At 32.1% G+C, this 15,066-nt stretch overlaps 1 protein-coding gene across 1 annotated transcript in view; it reads right to left on the bottom strand.

Moving 5' to 3' along the window:
- The window catches only part of LOC111001319 (DE-cadherin), a 166,291-nt gene that overhangs the window by 14,496 nt on the left and 136,729 nt on the right, over window positions 1-15,066 (bottom strand). The window contains exons 14-18 of the mRNA XM_045631197.1: window positions 11,502-11,693; window positions 7,966-8,121; window positions 4,976-5,173; window positions 1,868-2,084; window positions 1,072-1,290 (exon numbers count right to left, since the gene is read on the bottom strand). Coding sequence (XP_045487153.1) covers window positions 1,072-1,290; window positions 1,868-2,084; window positions 4,976-5,173; window positions 7,966-8,121; window positions 11,502-11,693 — 982 coding nt within the window. The remainder of the gene's footprint in view (window positions 1-1,071; window positions 1,291-1,867; window positions 2,085-4,975; window positions 5,174-7,965; window positions 8,122-11,501; window positions 11,694-15,066) is intronic.

Genomic DNA, 15,066 nt, shown 5'->3' with positions numbered 1-15,066 from the left:
AGGTTTAGAGATATATTTTTAAATGCCGCAAATATATACTATTTAGTATCACTACTACAGCTGAGAGGCCTAAATTATTATATGCTATGATGTATTAAATGATTATATATTCTTCAAGTTGATACGGATGTTATTTTCTATTCTGTATTCACGTCCGCTTATGAAAGTCAGTTATTAGTCCGAACAACTCCTCGGAAAACTATTGATGATAAATGCAGTAGAGATCTCTACGCAGTCTTCTTTTGTTTAAATATCATTATTAGTGAATTAGGTTAGATCGTTATTTGCCATAATGTCTTTAGTAAAGGCAAATTATAGAAGATTAAAAGTTTCCTTCATCCATTTTAATCTGAATTCGAAGAATATATTTTCAAAATAGCTTACGTTTAATCCCATTCACTATAAAGATAAAAGAAACTTCACGAAAGCAATAACAATCATAAATCCGTATTGCACTAAACTTTATAATATGTTTTCATTTTACGATATTTATAGCAACATTTGTTGAAACAGATTCCAAATAAAACTAGTTAACCGTCTAAACTGCTTTATCGGTAACGGAAATTGGATAACTGCTGATATTAGTGGAATTTATAGTTTTTATTTGGGTTAAGAATTTTTTTATAGAACAGGGAGCAAATGTGTAGGAGATCATTCTGTGAATATTCATTTCATGTTAAGTGATACCCTATGCCAGGTGGTTCGATACGCTCTTTTCTTTATGTCGGCATTTAATTTAAGATAGGTATTTTGAGAGATTTCAAAACTTGAATTTTTTAAGTACACAATAACGATATGACTATTCAGACAATAATCATATAGTAATATCACAACTATTTGTGTTTATAATTTTCTAAATAATATACTTTAAAATGATGAGGATTTGGCTTTGGAAAAACCTTATACATTTTATAGTGCAGCTATAAAACACAAACTTCTGAAGGCTTGAACTAAAATGTTAAATATTTCCCAGCTAGGAACAGCTTTGATCCGAAAATAAAAAAAGCCTTATCGATAAGCAATCCCTTCCTAGCGACCCTAAAAGTATGTTTTAGCCATTTAATAACGTACCTTGCACATCTAAAAGTAGGTTACGTCTCAGCGGTCCCAGGTAGAAGATCAAACTGTTACTAGAGTGTGACGTCACAGTCAAGGTCACGTGGCCTTCGTGACACGCTGGCGGTGATGGGTACATTGCCCAGCCGTTGCCATGGAAGGCAATAGACGTTTGCTCACAATGAGGACCATTCCACCCTTCGGGGCATTCGCATTTGTCAGCGAATGGTGTACCTGTGAAGGATTAGTTGTAGAAATTACACATTTATAGATTGGGAAGCCAAGTGCCTGATGTGGCACCGCCGTCACTATTATAGATGGCTCGAGAATTGCTGGCCTTTTAATAATTGATACTCTTTTCTTCAGGTAAAGTTAAATGTAAAAAAATATGTTTTTAACGTGCATAATCATTATTAAAAATTCAAAGAACATAAGATATATTTTAATTAATTAAAGAGTAATTTACTCAACTGGTGTAAATATTCAGAAATAATGATAGGCTGCATTATATTTTAGCTTTACTAGCGGTTCACTTATAGGCCCCAAGGTGGTTATTCGTAACGTAAATTACACCTTTCATACCAAACTTATAGTCGTTGCATTATAAGCAAATATTTTAAAACCCGCGACGGAAACGGAGTTGCCATATAGAAAAAAAAACAATTGCAGAGTCCAAAAAACGCGTTTAACTGGTAAATATATTTATTAAGTATACCACCTTCCCGCCCGCTTATCAACTTTGTCATTTAATTACTACATACAACACAAGTTGCATCCCATCATACGGAACTCCGTTTTCTGATGCTCTTACCTCCATTCAAGCAAACGAGTGGCTCTTCAACGTCACAGGTACACTCTGACTCCACTCTTGCTGATACTCCTACAAAGCTCGTGGTGTTGGTGTAGACAGAAAGCGGCACATTATTCTTGGTCAAGACATTCCGACACGCGTCTTCACATTGCTCTTTCTCAATTAGACATTCATCTATTTTCACCATATAGATCTTTGCTTGGAGCTCTTCTTCCAGCTGCAAAAGGTATTGTACTGTAAACGACACTTGACAAAGCAGAAAGAAATGTCAAAACATCAGAGGTTGCATGTTTTTTAGACTATTTATTAATCTTTTCCAGAAGGAACAAGGATAAAAAAATAGACCGATGAACTGACGGGATCGAAAGAGTAGCTGGTACAAATAGGATGACGGTGGCACAAGATAATATAGGGTGGAAAAAGTTGAAAGAAATGAAAAGAAGGCCTTTCCCGGAAAAGGAGAGACCCATTTTAGATTAGTAGAAATTTTATTTATTTTTGTTAAATATATGTTAATAAGATGTGGATGAATAAGACTTATTATTAAAAAAATATAAATGAATGTTCAAGGATAGGACAGTAGTAGCTGAGAGTTTAAAACAGAAAGAAAATATTTTGAGTTTAAAAGAGTCTTATTTTCCTACCCAGATTTTTAATTTTAAATAAACATGTCCTTTGTTTTTTGCTATTAAATGACATCTAAGCCATGAATTAAAACTTAGGTTTTTATCATGAAAAATCAAGGAATTAAAAATACGTTAAATGAAACTCAGTATGAAAAATATGTTTTAAATGTATATTTTAAGTCATAAATATTTCCGTAAAAGTATTTCACAGAAAGTTTCACCAAAATAACAAGTTCATATCTCAGATTTAATTTTTTATAGAGATATATTTTCAAATGCTTTAAGAATGTTGGAAACCGTGACTATTTTTTTATCTACAGCAAAAACGTTGCGAACACATACGTTTCTTTAAAATAAATTCAAATACCAAATTTCAATACAAAAATTAAACATTTGAACTAAGTATTCACAGAATGTAAGGAATTTTATGTCGTGCATTTAGTATGGAATCACCGTTCTGGAAACTTCTAATTAATTCAATAAAATTTTGTTGTATGGTCAATGTTTCAGTATTTAAATTGATTTTGTAAACAGCCAAGCATATACTCTGGACTTTTATAAGTTCTAAAATACGCAACGAAAACGCGGTGATAATTCGTAATCTACTTAGACCATAAACCCTTTTCAGAACACCATTAAGGTGCTGTTTTAACAATAAACAGCAGTATTTTCCTAACAAAAATCACGACAAGGCGCTTCGATACTCGTTATGTCACTAACGAGGTCATTACAAATGTTACGTAGCTTAAAGAGAAAAATATTTTTCTCCTAGAAAGCATTCCCTAGTGCAAACTTTAAACAACTTTATGTGAGAACGTAATTAGAGTTTAGTATAACCGACTGATGAGTTTTTTTTTTATAGAACAGGGGGGGCAAATGGGCAGGAGGCTCACCTGATGTAAAGTGATACCGCCGCCCATGGACACTCTCAATGCCAGAGTATAATTATTTTGTTATAATTAAATTATACGTGAAATTAGTGCATTCAAATAAAATAAACTTGACTTGAGATGCTTTGGTTGACTGGATGGAGAATGGACTGAATATGCCTTTAACTGGTGTGAACAAGTTAAAGGCGATACACAATAAACTTATTCGTATTAAATATTAAACGTTTAGTTTGGTTTTTACTTATTGCAGAATAAAAAAGCATTCTTGGCGAGAGGTTGAAAACACTAAAGTTTTATTTGTGAGGTGCTGTAAAAAAAATTGAAAATTGAATTTTTTTCGGCTTAACGTGCAAACCACATCCGTCTGTACACCAATTTGATTTTCTGTCTAGATATCAAAATTCGAATGAACTCCTCCCGCAAAGGCCGGCAGCGCACCCACTAAAAATGGGTGTGTATGGGCTGCAATGACTGCCTTTTTTGGGCAGGCTCAATTTTCATATAAAAAAAATATGCGAATTTAATACCTAAGGTAAACATCGTGAGGAAACCGGCATGCTTTAGCCAAATATAAATAAAAATAAGCACCATATACAGAAATCTTAATCCTTAACTGGTTGAAGCGCCACCGGTTTTTTCTTTAAACTGGGAAAGCGATAGACAATAGACTACATTGTATCACGTCTAAATTCATTAAAACAACGTTGTAAACTAAGTCTTCGCGTTTACAATAAAGGATTATAGTACTATGTATTACGTTAAAATACACTACATTTAAGTAAATGATCATGAATCTTTATCACGACCCCTTAATATGTACTCGATTTCAACCGCAGAGAACTTGGAATTGCTTAGGGAGGGCGTAAGCACTTACTGTTCTAGTGAAAATAGGTCACTAGCACTACCTACAGAACATGGAAATTTCAATATTATTTTCAACAAGGTAGCATATTTAAAAGTACGTGAGTAAACCTACTATGGACGCATGTTAAAGATAGTCCATAGTAGTAAAATCTTCGACCATAATTTGTCGTGAGTGATTCCCGAAGTGGTCTATATTGACCCCTAGGGGTCTATGACAACCCGCAAAGTACAACTTCTAATATAATTTGATTAAGTCCGAAATTAAACGTGCATTTTCAAGAAATGATAACAAACGTCTGTGATACCAAAGTTCAACGTAAGCTATTTAAATAAATACTAAATTTAGACTTTGAAACTAAGTTTTTATCTGATTAATTTTATTTTCATATTGTTGTTTTGGTGATACGTATATTGTACGCGCATTTTTCTTGTTTGAATTACCCAAGAACCCGACTTTTAAATTAGGTTGAACGAAGCAGTGTGTTGTAATTGCATTGTAATTCTAAATTAAATATTGATTCAGGAATAGTTTAGAATTCTTTAAAACGCGCATTAATAAGACATAGATGTGCTATATAATTATCATAAATTCTTTAGTAAAAGTTTGGAGTGAAAATATGGTTGTCCATTCAGCGGTTAATAATAATATAATAAATTTACATGTTGATGATATTCATGAAATTTTCAGATTCAAAATTCAGATGTATGTGAAAGTAGAAAATAAATACCTTATCTTGTATCCCAATGACCATGCTATCTAATTTCTCAGGCTCGAAATACGGGGATCCATGAACAGAAAACCGTACATCCAAGAATTCGTCTTTAACTGTCATCTTGCTGAATACGGTGAAAACGTCAACGTTATCGAGCGACTTGTTGTACAACTGTGCGAGGCGACGGTGCAATTTGTCCTTCTTGCTGGTACCCTGAAATAAAAAAAAAACATATCAATATCTTCAACTCACTACTAAACAACTTTTTTTTTTAATTGAGGGGAATGCATTTCCGCAAAGATTGTGGGACTCTCTCTAAAAGCCCTACCCACTAAACCCCTCCCAGTAATCGCGTCACTGTTGGGGTAACTTGGGGTGGCGTAAGCATTCTACCAAGAGAGCCCGTGAATGGCTGCTGCAGCAACCATCTGCTATTAAATTGACATCGCCTTACTATCACACATCAACCGAAGTTTTAGATTCGCAAAAACGGGTACTTGTTCATGTATAATTTATAATGTCAGATGTTGTATGTTAACTTCCTCTTTTACATTTGAAATTCACTACAATTTAACGGTCGAAGACCAAAGACTTGTTTGAAGATTCTAAAACGAAACCAACTACTAACTTACAAGGTTCAACACTTTTATATAATAGGAAATATGATACATATAATTTATTTATGTCCCCAAACAGCGTACATATTAATTACTATACAATAAATAATACAGAACAGAAGTTAAACTATACACAAGCGCAATTACTTGGGAACTTCAATAAAATCTCCGCCTCTACAAGAATATGTTTAATAGTTGAATTATTCCTTAATAATTTATGCATGAAAGGAATGCCTATAATAATATCAACGCATTTGTATTAACTCGAGGACAAGTAACAGCCTTAAGCTGAAGTAATGTAATTTACTACACAATAGTACATATTTCGTTCGTAATGTTTGACGTTATGTCAAGGTCTTTCCCGAGGGCTTGGCAGTTCTCCATAAACGTAAAAACGCCTAAGTGACCGCGTAGTGTATAATGTCTTGGGCTGAATACCTTTGTAGCCTAACACTGTAGTTCTTGAACGTTTATTTCAGGGTGAAGTTTTATGGTTGTTTAAACCATTCGTACGAAATGTCTTAGATATACTATTGTTTGATTAGTGCTACTTGTGTGCCGATAGATATTTATATAAATTAAATACTGCTTGTACGTTAAAGGCGAACTTTTTAAGAAAAAATTACACCCAAAAATCAACGACATGAACGATGTACGGAAAGCTGTGTATAAAAATATTTTCTACTTGAGGCAATACCGAATTTTATTGTAGCGGGTATCACACATTTAAAGAGTTTTATAATATGCTAAATTACAATGTGCTAAATATATGTAATATAAGATACATATTTGCCGTATATATTAATTTCGGGAGTTGGAAATACGACATAGCTTTTTCAAGAAACTAAATCGAGATCATCTTAAACAACTTCCATTATTAAATATTTTGATTTACTTTTTATAATCGTATATTTATAATCAAATTATATTACGTAACAGGAACCGTATATTACGAAGCGGTTTACCGCATCGGCTTTTCGCGGTTTCTGGCGTTTAGCAGTAATTTTTGCTCACAATTCGCCGGGACGTGTCCGGGCCACGACTAAATTCCACTTAAGCTATACGTGAACGTGATTTGTGATTTGGAAAATAGTGCATATTTTTGGGTCAAAATGCAGTGGATTTGATGTTCTTGCCATTGGTGTGACGTAAGCTGAAACTTGGCGTTCGAAATTTAAAATTGTATATCATTTTGTTTCATATCATTACTAAGTAACCGTGGTGTTCTGATTTTGAATTAAAAAATAATTGATATTTTAATGTCACGAAAATTCGTTAAGGTAAAATAAATTTAAGTTTAGCCCTAAGCTAGCATATTATAAAAACTTTGAGGAGTGGTTTAAAAGCTTAAATAATTCTAGACTGTCTCGATAATTAAATCCTTGAAGCGAAGACGTCACTAAGGAGGTGAGGTCACATAAGTTCATAACGTTTATCCGTAGGTATATTCTGTTAAGATCTAAAGTGCCTTTACGAGCTTAATTTTGTTCCAGAATATTTAAGATAACATTTTGTATTAGACAACACGTTTTGAGATTACGAATTTTAAGGTGCGACATATTTTTAACAATATTATAATTTGACTACTCATTATGGAAGTGCATCATTAGTTACGTACACTTAAATGCACTTAAATCCGGCCCTGATCAATAGTAACATAAAACTTTAATAATCATTCTAATATATTGCGATTGTAAAAGGCTATGAATTTATTAGGGTAAACGTGCTTAGCTTAAGAACTACTGGTCTGGTCTCAATCAAAACAAATTGTGATGAACAGGGCTGTAACGGCTATCATACGTTCATAGACGTGAATAAACATGTTATTATTTTTTTTAAAAGTGGAATCGTGAATGTTACTCTAGGAAATTATTTTAGCGAAAATGTCAAAAGGGAAATTATGGAGATATATAGGCCAATGTTTTTTTTTTGATCTTCAATGAGATATGCCAATTGGTTGTTAAGAAAAAAAAATATGAGAGCAAGTATTCAAACTTCTCTCTCACAAAACATGTCTATTCAGATAAAAAGGTGAGTTCAACAGGCAGTTAACAGAAATGTCTTCCAGGCAACTGGTGTCAATAGAGGGCAAGTAACAGAAAAATGCAAATCGTATACATACTACTACATATCTTTAATAATACTTAAATTAATTACCTGGGAATTTTCAAAAGTACACATAAAAGTTCCAATTGAAACCACTAACTTGAGTGGGTATTTAAATTTGATAAACATAGTAACATAGATTCAGTCGTTCAATTTTCGTTTTTTTACAATTCGGCGCTAAACGGGTGTTTTAATTAAAACAGTTTAATGATACACCAAGCTTCATTACAAGCGATATTAAATGCTGTACATAATTAATTACTATTAAAAGTGTATACTTACATCGGCTTCAGGAATAATAAACTCTTCAGCGGTTATATTTATGAACCGGATGGAACCAGATTTGTCCACTGCCTCTTCTGGGATCTCCTTGATGGTCACATTCACTGTAGCTTCCACCCAATGGAACGGTACTAATGGTTCATTTTCTTCTGTCACCTATTAAAATAAAAAAATGTATTTGTACTTTTGCAAACACTGCATAGATATAATGAAGATTTATTTAGTAAGAAGCTACGTTTTAAGGTTTTAATAAAGTCTGTCTGTGTACCAACTGATATTTTTTATTAAACAAACGTTTTGTGAACTAAAACATAGTGAAGAAACCGGCATCTCGTTCGATAAATCGTCTTATGTATATAAAGAAATAAACATAAAACATGTGGAAATCTGAAGTTAATAAGGGTTGCAGTATGACTACTTGCACTTGGATAATATTTTATTTTTTAAATAATAAACTTTAATCATAAAAAATGTGGTTGTGACAAAATTTATGTAACCACCACAGTGTTGTGAAAAATGTTGAATAGTTTAAACGAGAGGAATATACGTTATGTATAACAATAATTTTGAAGAAAATAAAAAATGTCTGAGTGTTATACTGAATTAAACTAAACATCGTGTAAGTAAAAAAAAACTATGTATTTCATATCCGTAACGACTATTGTCACAGTGTTGTTTGTGCGTTTCTTAATATTGGGTGATTACCTAACATAGCAGGCGTAGATACCATTTCATCAAAAAATATCATAATAATACAAAATATACAAACAGAGGAATTAATTATTGTGTTAGGATATTTTCAAATGCGACACTGAACAACTTATAATATGAAGCTTTCGTGAACTTGATTTTAATCGCGTCAAGTAGAAGTTAGTAATTCGTATTAGACGATTTTGTGCTGAAAATTACAATGAAACAAAAGACGATATCTATTAATTTTTTTTAAGTCATAAACATCATTAAAACGTACTTGTTGAAATTCGAAACATCAAATTTTCCATAACAATACAGACATAGTAAAAAAGAATATTCCCAACGGACAAAAAACGTGATATTTATAACGCCGAGAATATTATATTACAATCTGCATTCAAGCATTATTCTCTGGAGCATACAATGTTTATAACAACTGCTTGATTTTATATTTATCGAGCCTTTTTTGAATGTTAGTAAAGTTACTAAACGAAGTAGGTTACTTCCTAGATACATTTTTAACATTAAAATAGATTTGTGAATTTTAAGTGTACTAGGAATCCGTCTATATATTTATGCATCTATGTATAGTAGCAGACGTTTAAATTAGTGATATTGTATAACTAAGTCTTGATTCCCGATGATACTGTTTTTTTTGCTTTAAAATCGCAATTAAAACACAGAATGCCCCACGTTCACAATAAGTGCCATAAGCCATAATTAGTTAAATATAGAGTTCTTTTATTAATTACGTGACTAATTATGTCCAACCAATTTCGTTTACTAGCTAGGGATGCCTAGTCGGTCAAAATTTTTTATTGGAGATAGGAATTCTTGTCAAAACGATATAAGTATATATATATATAAAACAGAATAACGTTAAGTTCCCAGTTATACTGTTTTATATATAATAAATATTATAAAAATAATCTACAATCATTAAAAAAACTTATAAAATGTATGTCGGCGCGAAATGCACTGACCGAACCCGAGTGCGATTTAAATCATACAAATGAAAACTAAACGCAAAAATGTGTTAGCAAAATCAATGGACCTGTTAAACGTAGACGTAGGGCTGCTAACACTAAAATAACTTTTAACATAATACGTAAAAGCTTTTCATGTTAAAGCTGCGTCTAAATCCTAAATAAAAGTTCTTTCTATGATGCAGATATGGAAACACTGTTTTCATTCAATCTATATTTATATTGTTGAACTTTTAAAGGAGTCATAACTTGACAGCTGGAAATGTATGCTAGCTATGGTGCGATTTCAAATGAGAAAATATTTTCAATTTCTCTTTTTGCAACTGCTGTCGCTGGTGTTACTTGATTGTTATAATACCTTTTTTTAAAAAAGGAAAACAGAATTTTGTTTTTTTTACTGAACGAAAGTTTGCCAACTTTCGCCCTACGCATAGCGTAAGGAGCGGAATTTCAGGTCACCGCAAATACTTAGCATTTAATTATTAACTTCCCGGCCACTAAATCCAAGAGAACCGCTCTAGACCGGGAGCTGATAAAATATTTACTATTACTGGTCGAATATTTAACCACAACCTTTGTGAAGATTGGCGATTATACTACCCAAAGCACGTGGCATTGCCTCTGTATTAGCCGGTTCAATGATTATAAAAGCGAGGACAGGTTTAATTTCCATGTAGGTAAATACTTAATATTCAACATCTAACATTCATCGTCTTTCGAAGTCTGCAGTATCGGAAAATTTCTCTATATTGTGTTATTTTATGTTCCCAAAGAATTTTGTACCTATGGCATATGTGCGACGGCGATGAGGCAAAGGTTGTTTGCAATATCAAGGGTAAGAACCAGTATGTTGCACAGATCCCCGTTATCAAGGACTATTGAATGCTGTTTGAGACACTATCAGCATGTATATAAATATGTATATATACATATTTATATATAAATATGTATATATACATATTTATATGTTCGCCGAGTAAATTAACAGTAGCGACATGTGTTTAAGTATATAATATTTAGTTTATTTTATATTTTCTCGACATTATCGTAATGGTATGTATGGATGATGTATATGTTTCTGTAAATAAAATAAATAATAAATAATTTGTATACTTCTTTAGTCGTGGTTTTAGTACCATAGCAATGCATTCCATCTGGATTGATTGAATCGAAATGAAATTTGAATGAGCGATTGAGTCATCCTTAGCGTTAAGTCTCGACAAAACCCTTAATCATTGAAGAAATTATTTCTATAATTTAAACCTTATATAAAAACTATCTAATTCTAATATTCAATGTATTGTTATTAAGTATGTAAATCTTGTCTGTAGAACACTCGTAGTCCACAAACAAGATTTGACTAGACTAGTCTCCTATTGTTAAGATGTCTCTAAATCCACAGTCGCCTGAAGGTCGTTTTCAAGCAAAATAGGCAAAATTCAATTAACTCCCTTCATGTTAAATTTAGCCAAGGTATGTATATTGTACACACTACACATGTTAATAACATGTTTGCTAACCACGACTGTTAAAAGCGCACGCGTTGAGCTACTAAAGAAGTTTAATTTAAATGTGTATTTGCCTTTAAGTTTTAGCACATATATATAGTTTAACTATACACTTAATAGTTATAGTAGGTAACTAATTATGTATTAACTTATTCCACTATATCAGCAAGTATTACTTTCTTTATAGACAGCCTAATTATAGATCTTGGATTAATTTTATGTTTGAGTTTTTGTAGTGTTTTTTGCCATGGTAACGTCTTTTTCGTGTAACACAGAAGTATTTAAAATACGGTAAATAAGATTGAGATTAAGTTTAGATAAATTATCTGATAATGATAGAAATACTTACGTTAAAGTGTAGAAGATACGTTCCATTCGGCGTTCCCTGCTTCATAGTTATCATCCCGGTATTACTATGCACGTCGAAGTACGGGCTTCTCTGCTCATATGACGGTAGCCACATAAACCGCTTGTCCGGAAGGTCCCAATCGTCCGGATCGTTTACGAACACCCTTCCGATTTCCGTATCCGGCGCTTCACCCTGTAAAAGACAAATTTATAGCATCGCATATAGGTCGCTTTGGAAATGTTCTATTTGAAGTGCATAAAAACAAATGAATATATATAATAAATTAACAAAAATTAGGAAAAAATATTTTTGGCAAACATTAAATGGATTTTTTTAATGAAAAATCAGGTTCAAATCAATCACTTTTTCTTTCAGTCATAATAATTGAATTAAGAAAGTCTATATATTATTGATAACGGAGTTTATTAAAGTTAATAAAAAATATAATTAAGCTTACTTAATAAAAAATATTAAAACAATTTTACTGCTTTAATTAAATTACGTAAATCTCTTAAAAGGTTTTAATGAGGAACAATGCGGGCTACATTATTTCCCTCCGTAAATAAAACGGTTTAATTTTCTAATTCATTTGATGATTGTTGAATTTATTACTGAACCCTTTTAAATTTTATAACGACCAAGATTTCAGCTCCCGGTCTACGCCTATATATTCTTTAAATCTTAAATAAATTAACCGAAATTGGGACGTGTTTACAATAAAATGCTCCAAATGTGTTAAGAATATTCATTTAATTCGTTCATGCCATGAATTACTGATGTGTGCAAAACGGCGTGGGTTACATACAGCAAACATGGACTTTATAATTTTAAAATTGGAACACTACTTTCAGTTGTCCGAAATACCGCTGACTTTTTTATAAAAGGCGTTTCATGAGTTATTTAAAGCCTTTTGCGTATTTAAAAGCCTACCCTTATGCATACAATATATTATCTATTCAGTCTTTTAACTCTATTGGTTTTATTCATTGCATCAATGTATATACAAGCATTTGTCGCGCTCCTAAACAAGACTGCTATGGTTACATCAATACAGTCCACAGCGGTTTTTTAATGTAACATTTTGTGATACACCATATTATTTTGTGAAACAAAGAGATAATTTTTTTTATTACATTCATGTGTCCTTTTAGCAAGGTGTACATTAGTGCAATTATTAAAATAATCCTTATAACGTTTGTTGTTGGTAAATATCTAGTTCATTAGAAGCGAGACAGTGGCTAAGTCGTCGACTAATTAATTTGGTTAGATGTCACACCGCCTTTGCGAAGCGACTATTGTTCAATCCTGTTCAATTCCATTGATTTATTAAATTAACTGTATAAAAGATAATCGAAATTCAACTCATGATAGTAAAAATATATCGAATACCGGTAACTTATTAATTATGCAAAGCATTATATTATGCTTGGGTAGATAAAAATTAAATTGTTTGAAACGTAGATTTAATATACCTAGCTTTGCAGACAAAATTCACTTGTTTTATGTATTAGTTTAGTTTAGTTAGTTTAAGTATTTTTTCTTTGAAAATCCATAGTCACCAAGGCAAAACAAACAAAGTTGGGTAGATAAAAAATTAAATTGTTTGAAACGTCGATTTATTATATCAAGTTTTGCAGACATTCACTTGTTTTGTGTTATATTTTATAAAGTTCAAAAAGCAATAATTCAAGTCTGATTATAAAGTATTTTTCCTTTGAAAATCCATAGTCTATTATATCGTCACAAAGGCAAAACAAAGGAAGATTTAATAAAACAAAATCCTTCTAGTATCACTAAAGGTAGTCAAGAATAAAACAAGCATCGTAACTTAGCGAAATGGGAGGGGTGGTAGTAAAAACTGCCTCCACATAATATAATCCTTGTTTACGCACACACCACTATAGCCGGTTTCATTAAGGCGAAATTAACATTTTAATAGTCACATATTATTATAAAACACCGGTGTTATCGCGTTATTAAGTTTATTGGATAATGGCTGGGTTAATTATTCATTGGAAAAATGTATTCTTGGCGTGCCACCCGTAAGCATTTTAAGAGTTTTATGTTGGGTAGATTTAAATCTACCTCAAGCACTATGTACCTGCCGATGTAAATATACGACAATAGAATAGCTGTCATCAGACTTAAAACACTAGTTTTGCTTATTTTTTAATATAACAAGGGGCAAACAGTCAAGACGTTCGCAAGTGTGTTGCCTTTAAAGAGTTGGTGCGCTATTTTCTTGGAGGACCCTGAGTCGAATTGGTTTGAAAATGCTCCAGTGAGCTGTTGGTTCTACATAGTGGTGGTAAAGTGGTCAAAGTATTACGAATAGGTACACGGTAAATTATCATTTTCTAAACTAAAATATTTTTGCGTAGCAAATCAACACATTTGGTGAACCAGTTCAAGTATTTAAAAAAAATCAGTGGCGCTACAAGCTGGCCTCAGATTTCTAAATCTGTTTCATGATTATTTTAAAACCTAATATTATAATATATATATATATATCTAAGATACCAGACGCACTAACTTTCATGTTTTCCATTGTTGAATTTGGCAAACTATGCGATCTACCCGTAAATCGTTTAAAGTTTAGTTCATATCCGGCCAGACTTCAAAGATCTGGTTTGGCTTTATGACATCTAAGACGGGGTAGGAGCTTTTCCGTCACTATATTAGTTGAAATTAGTGTTGGTCTAGTGGCTTTAGCATGCGACTCTCATTCATCAGTTTAAAATGTCGGCGTGTATCACAGAAGGATGATCAGGGTGATCAACCTTTATTAATAATAGCTAACCTTTATTTATAAGTAATAAGAAATAATCACGGAACAGATTCAGTCTGAGTATCAGACCTAAAAAAAGGTTGTAGTGCCTATATTAGCGTAATTTACGAATATGTATGTATACATCGAGGAAATAATATTCTATTTTTAAATAATTTGAATGTGTGGGTGTTGGTAACAATTATATTTCCCTTCATACAGCATCATAAGCACTTACAAACATTTAACTTATTTTTCTCGCTCATATTGCCAGAAAATTTTCAAAAACTTGCACGGTGATAACATCCTCCAGATACGAAAAATCGTAAAGTATTTTACGGTGGTTTGTAAACAGCTATAAATGTGTTGCCGGGTCTTGAAGACATTTTCGTATTTCATTTGCTACTTGCCGCATTGCTCAATGTAAATTTTATTTTTATGATCACCTAAGTTACTGCGAGAATTTATTGTTGAACGAATTGTTATGAAATATGAGCACATTTATATTCCTTAATAATATTTAGATATAGCTGAATATTTCTATTCCGTCGAAATACAAGAGGCCAACAGGCCCAAAATTGTTGACAAATAAACCAGTTGTAACCTAAAGATAATGGAAGTAATATCAAAAACGAACGAAACGAAAAAAAAACAAGAACAAAAATTAAAAAAAAGTTTAACATTAAGTTATAGGAAGACTGAAATCAGAAGAACAACCAATAAGGACTACCATCCAGTACAAACAAAAGGAGGTTGAAAAGAAATCAATAATTACAATACCAAGTGCCAATACTCACG

Source organism: Pieris rapae, chromosome 14, assembly GCF_905147795.1.
Source record: "Pieris rapae chromosome 14, ilPieRapa1.1, whole genome shotgun sequence".
In the NCBI taxonomy this organism is placed as follows: Eukaryota; Metazoa; Arthropoda; class Insecta; order Lepidoptera; family Pieridae; genus Pieris; species Pieris rapae.
Note: the sequence above shows the minus strand (reverse complement) of the source record. Positions and strands in the feature narration are given on the sequence as shown.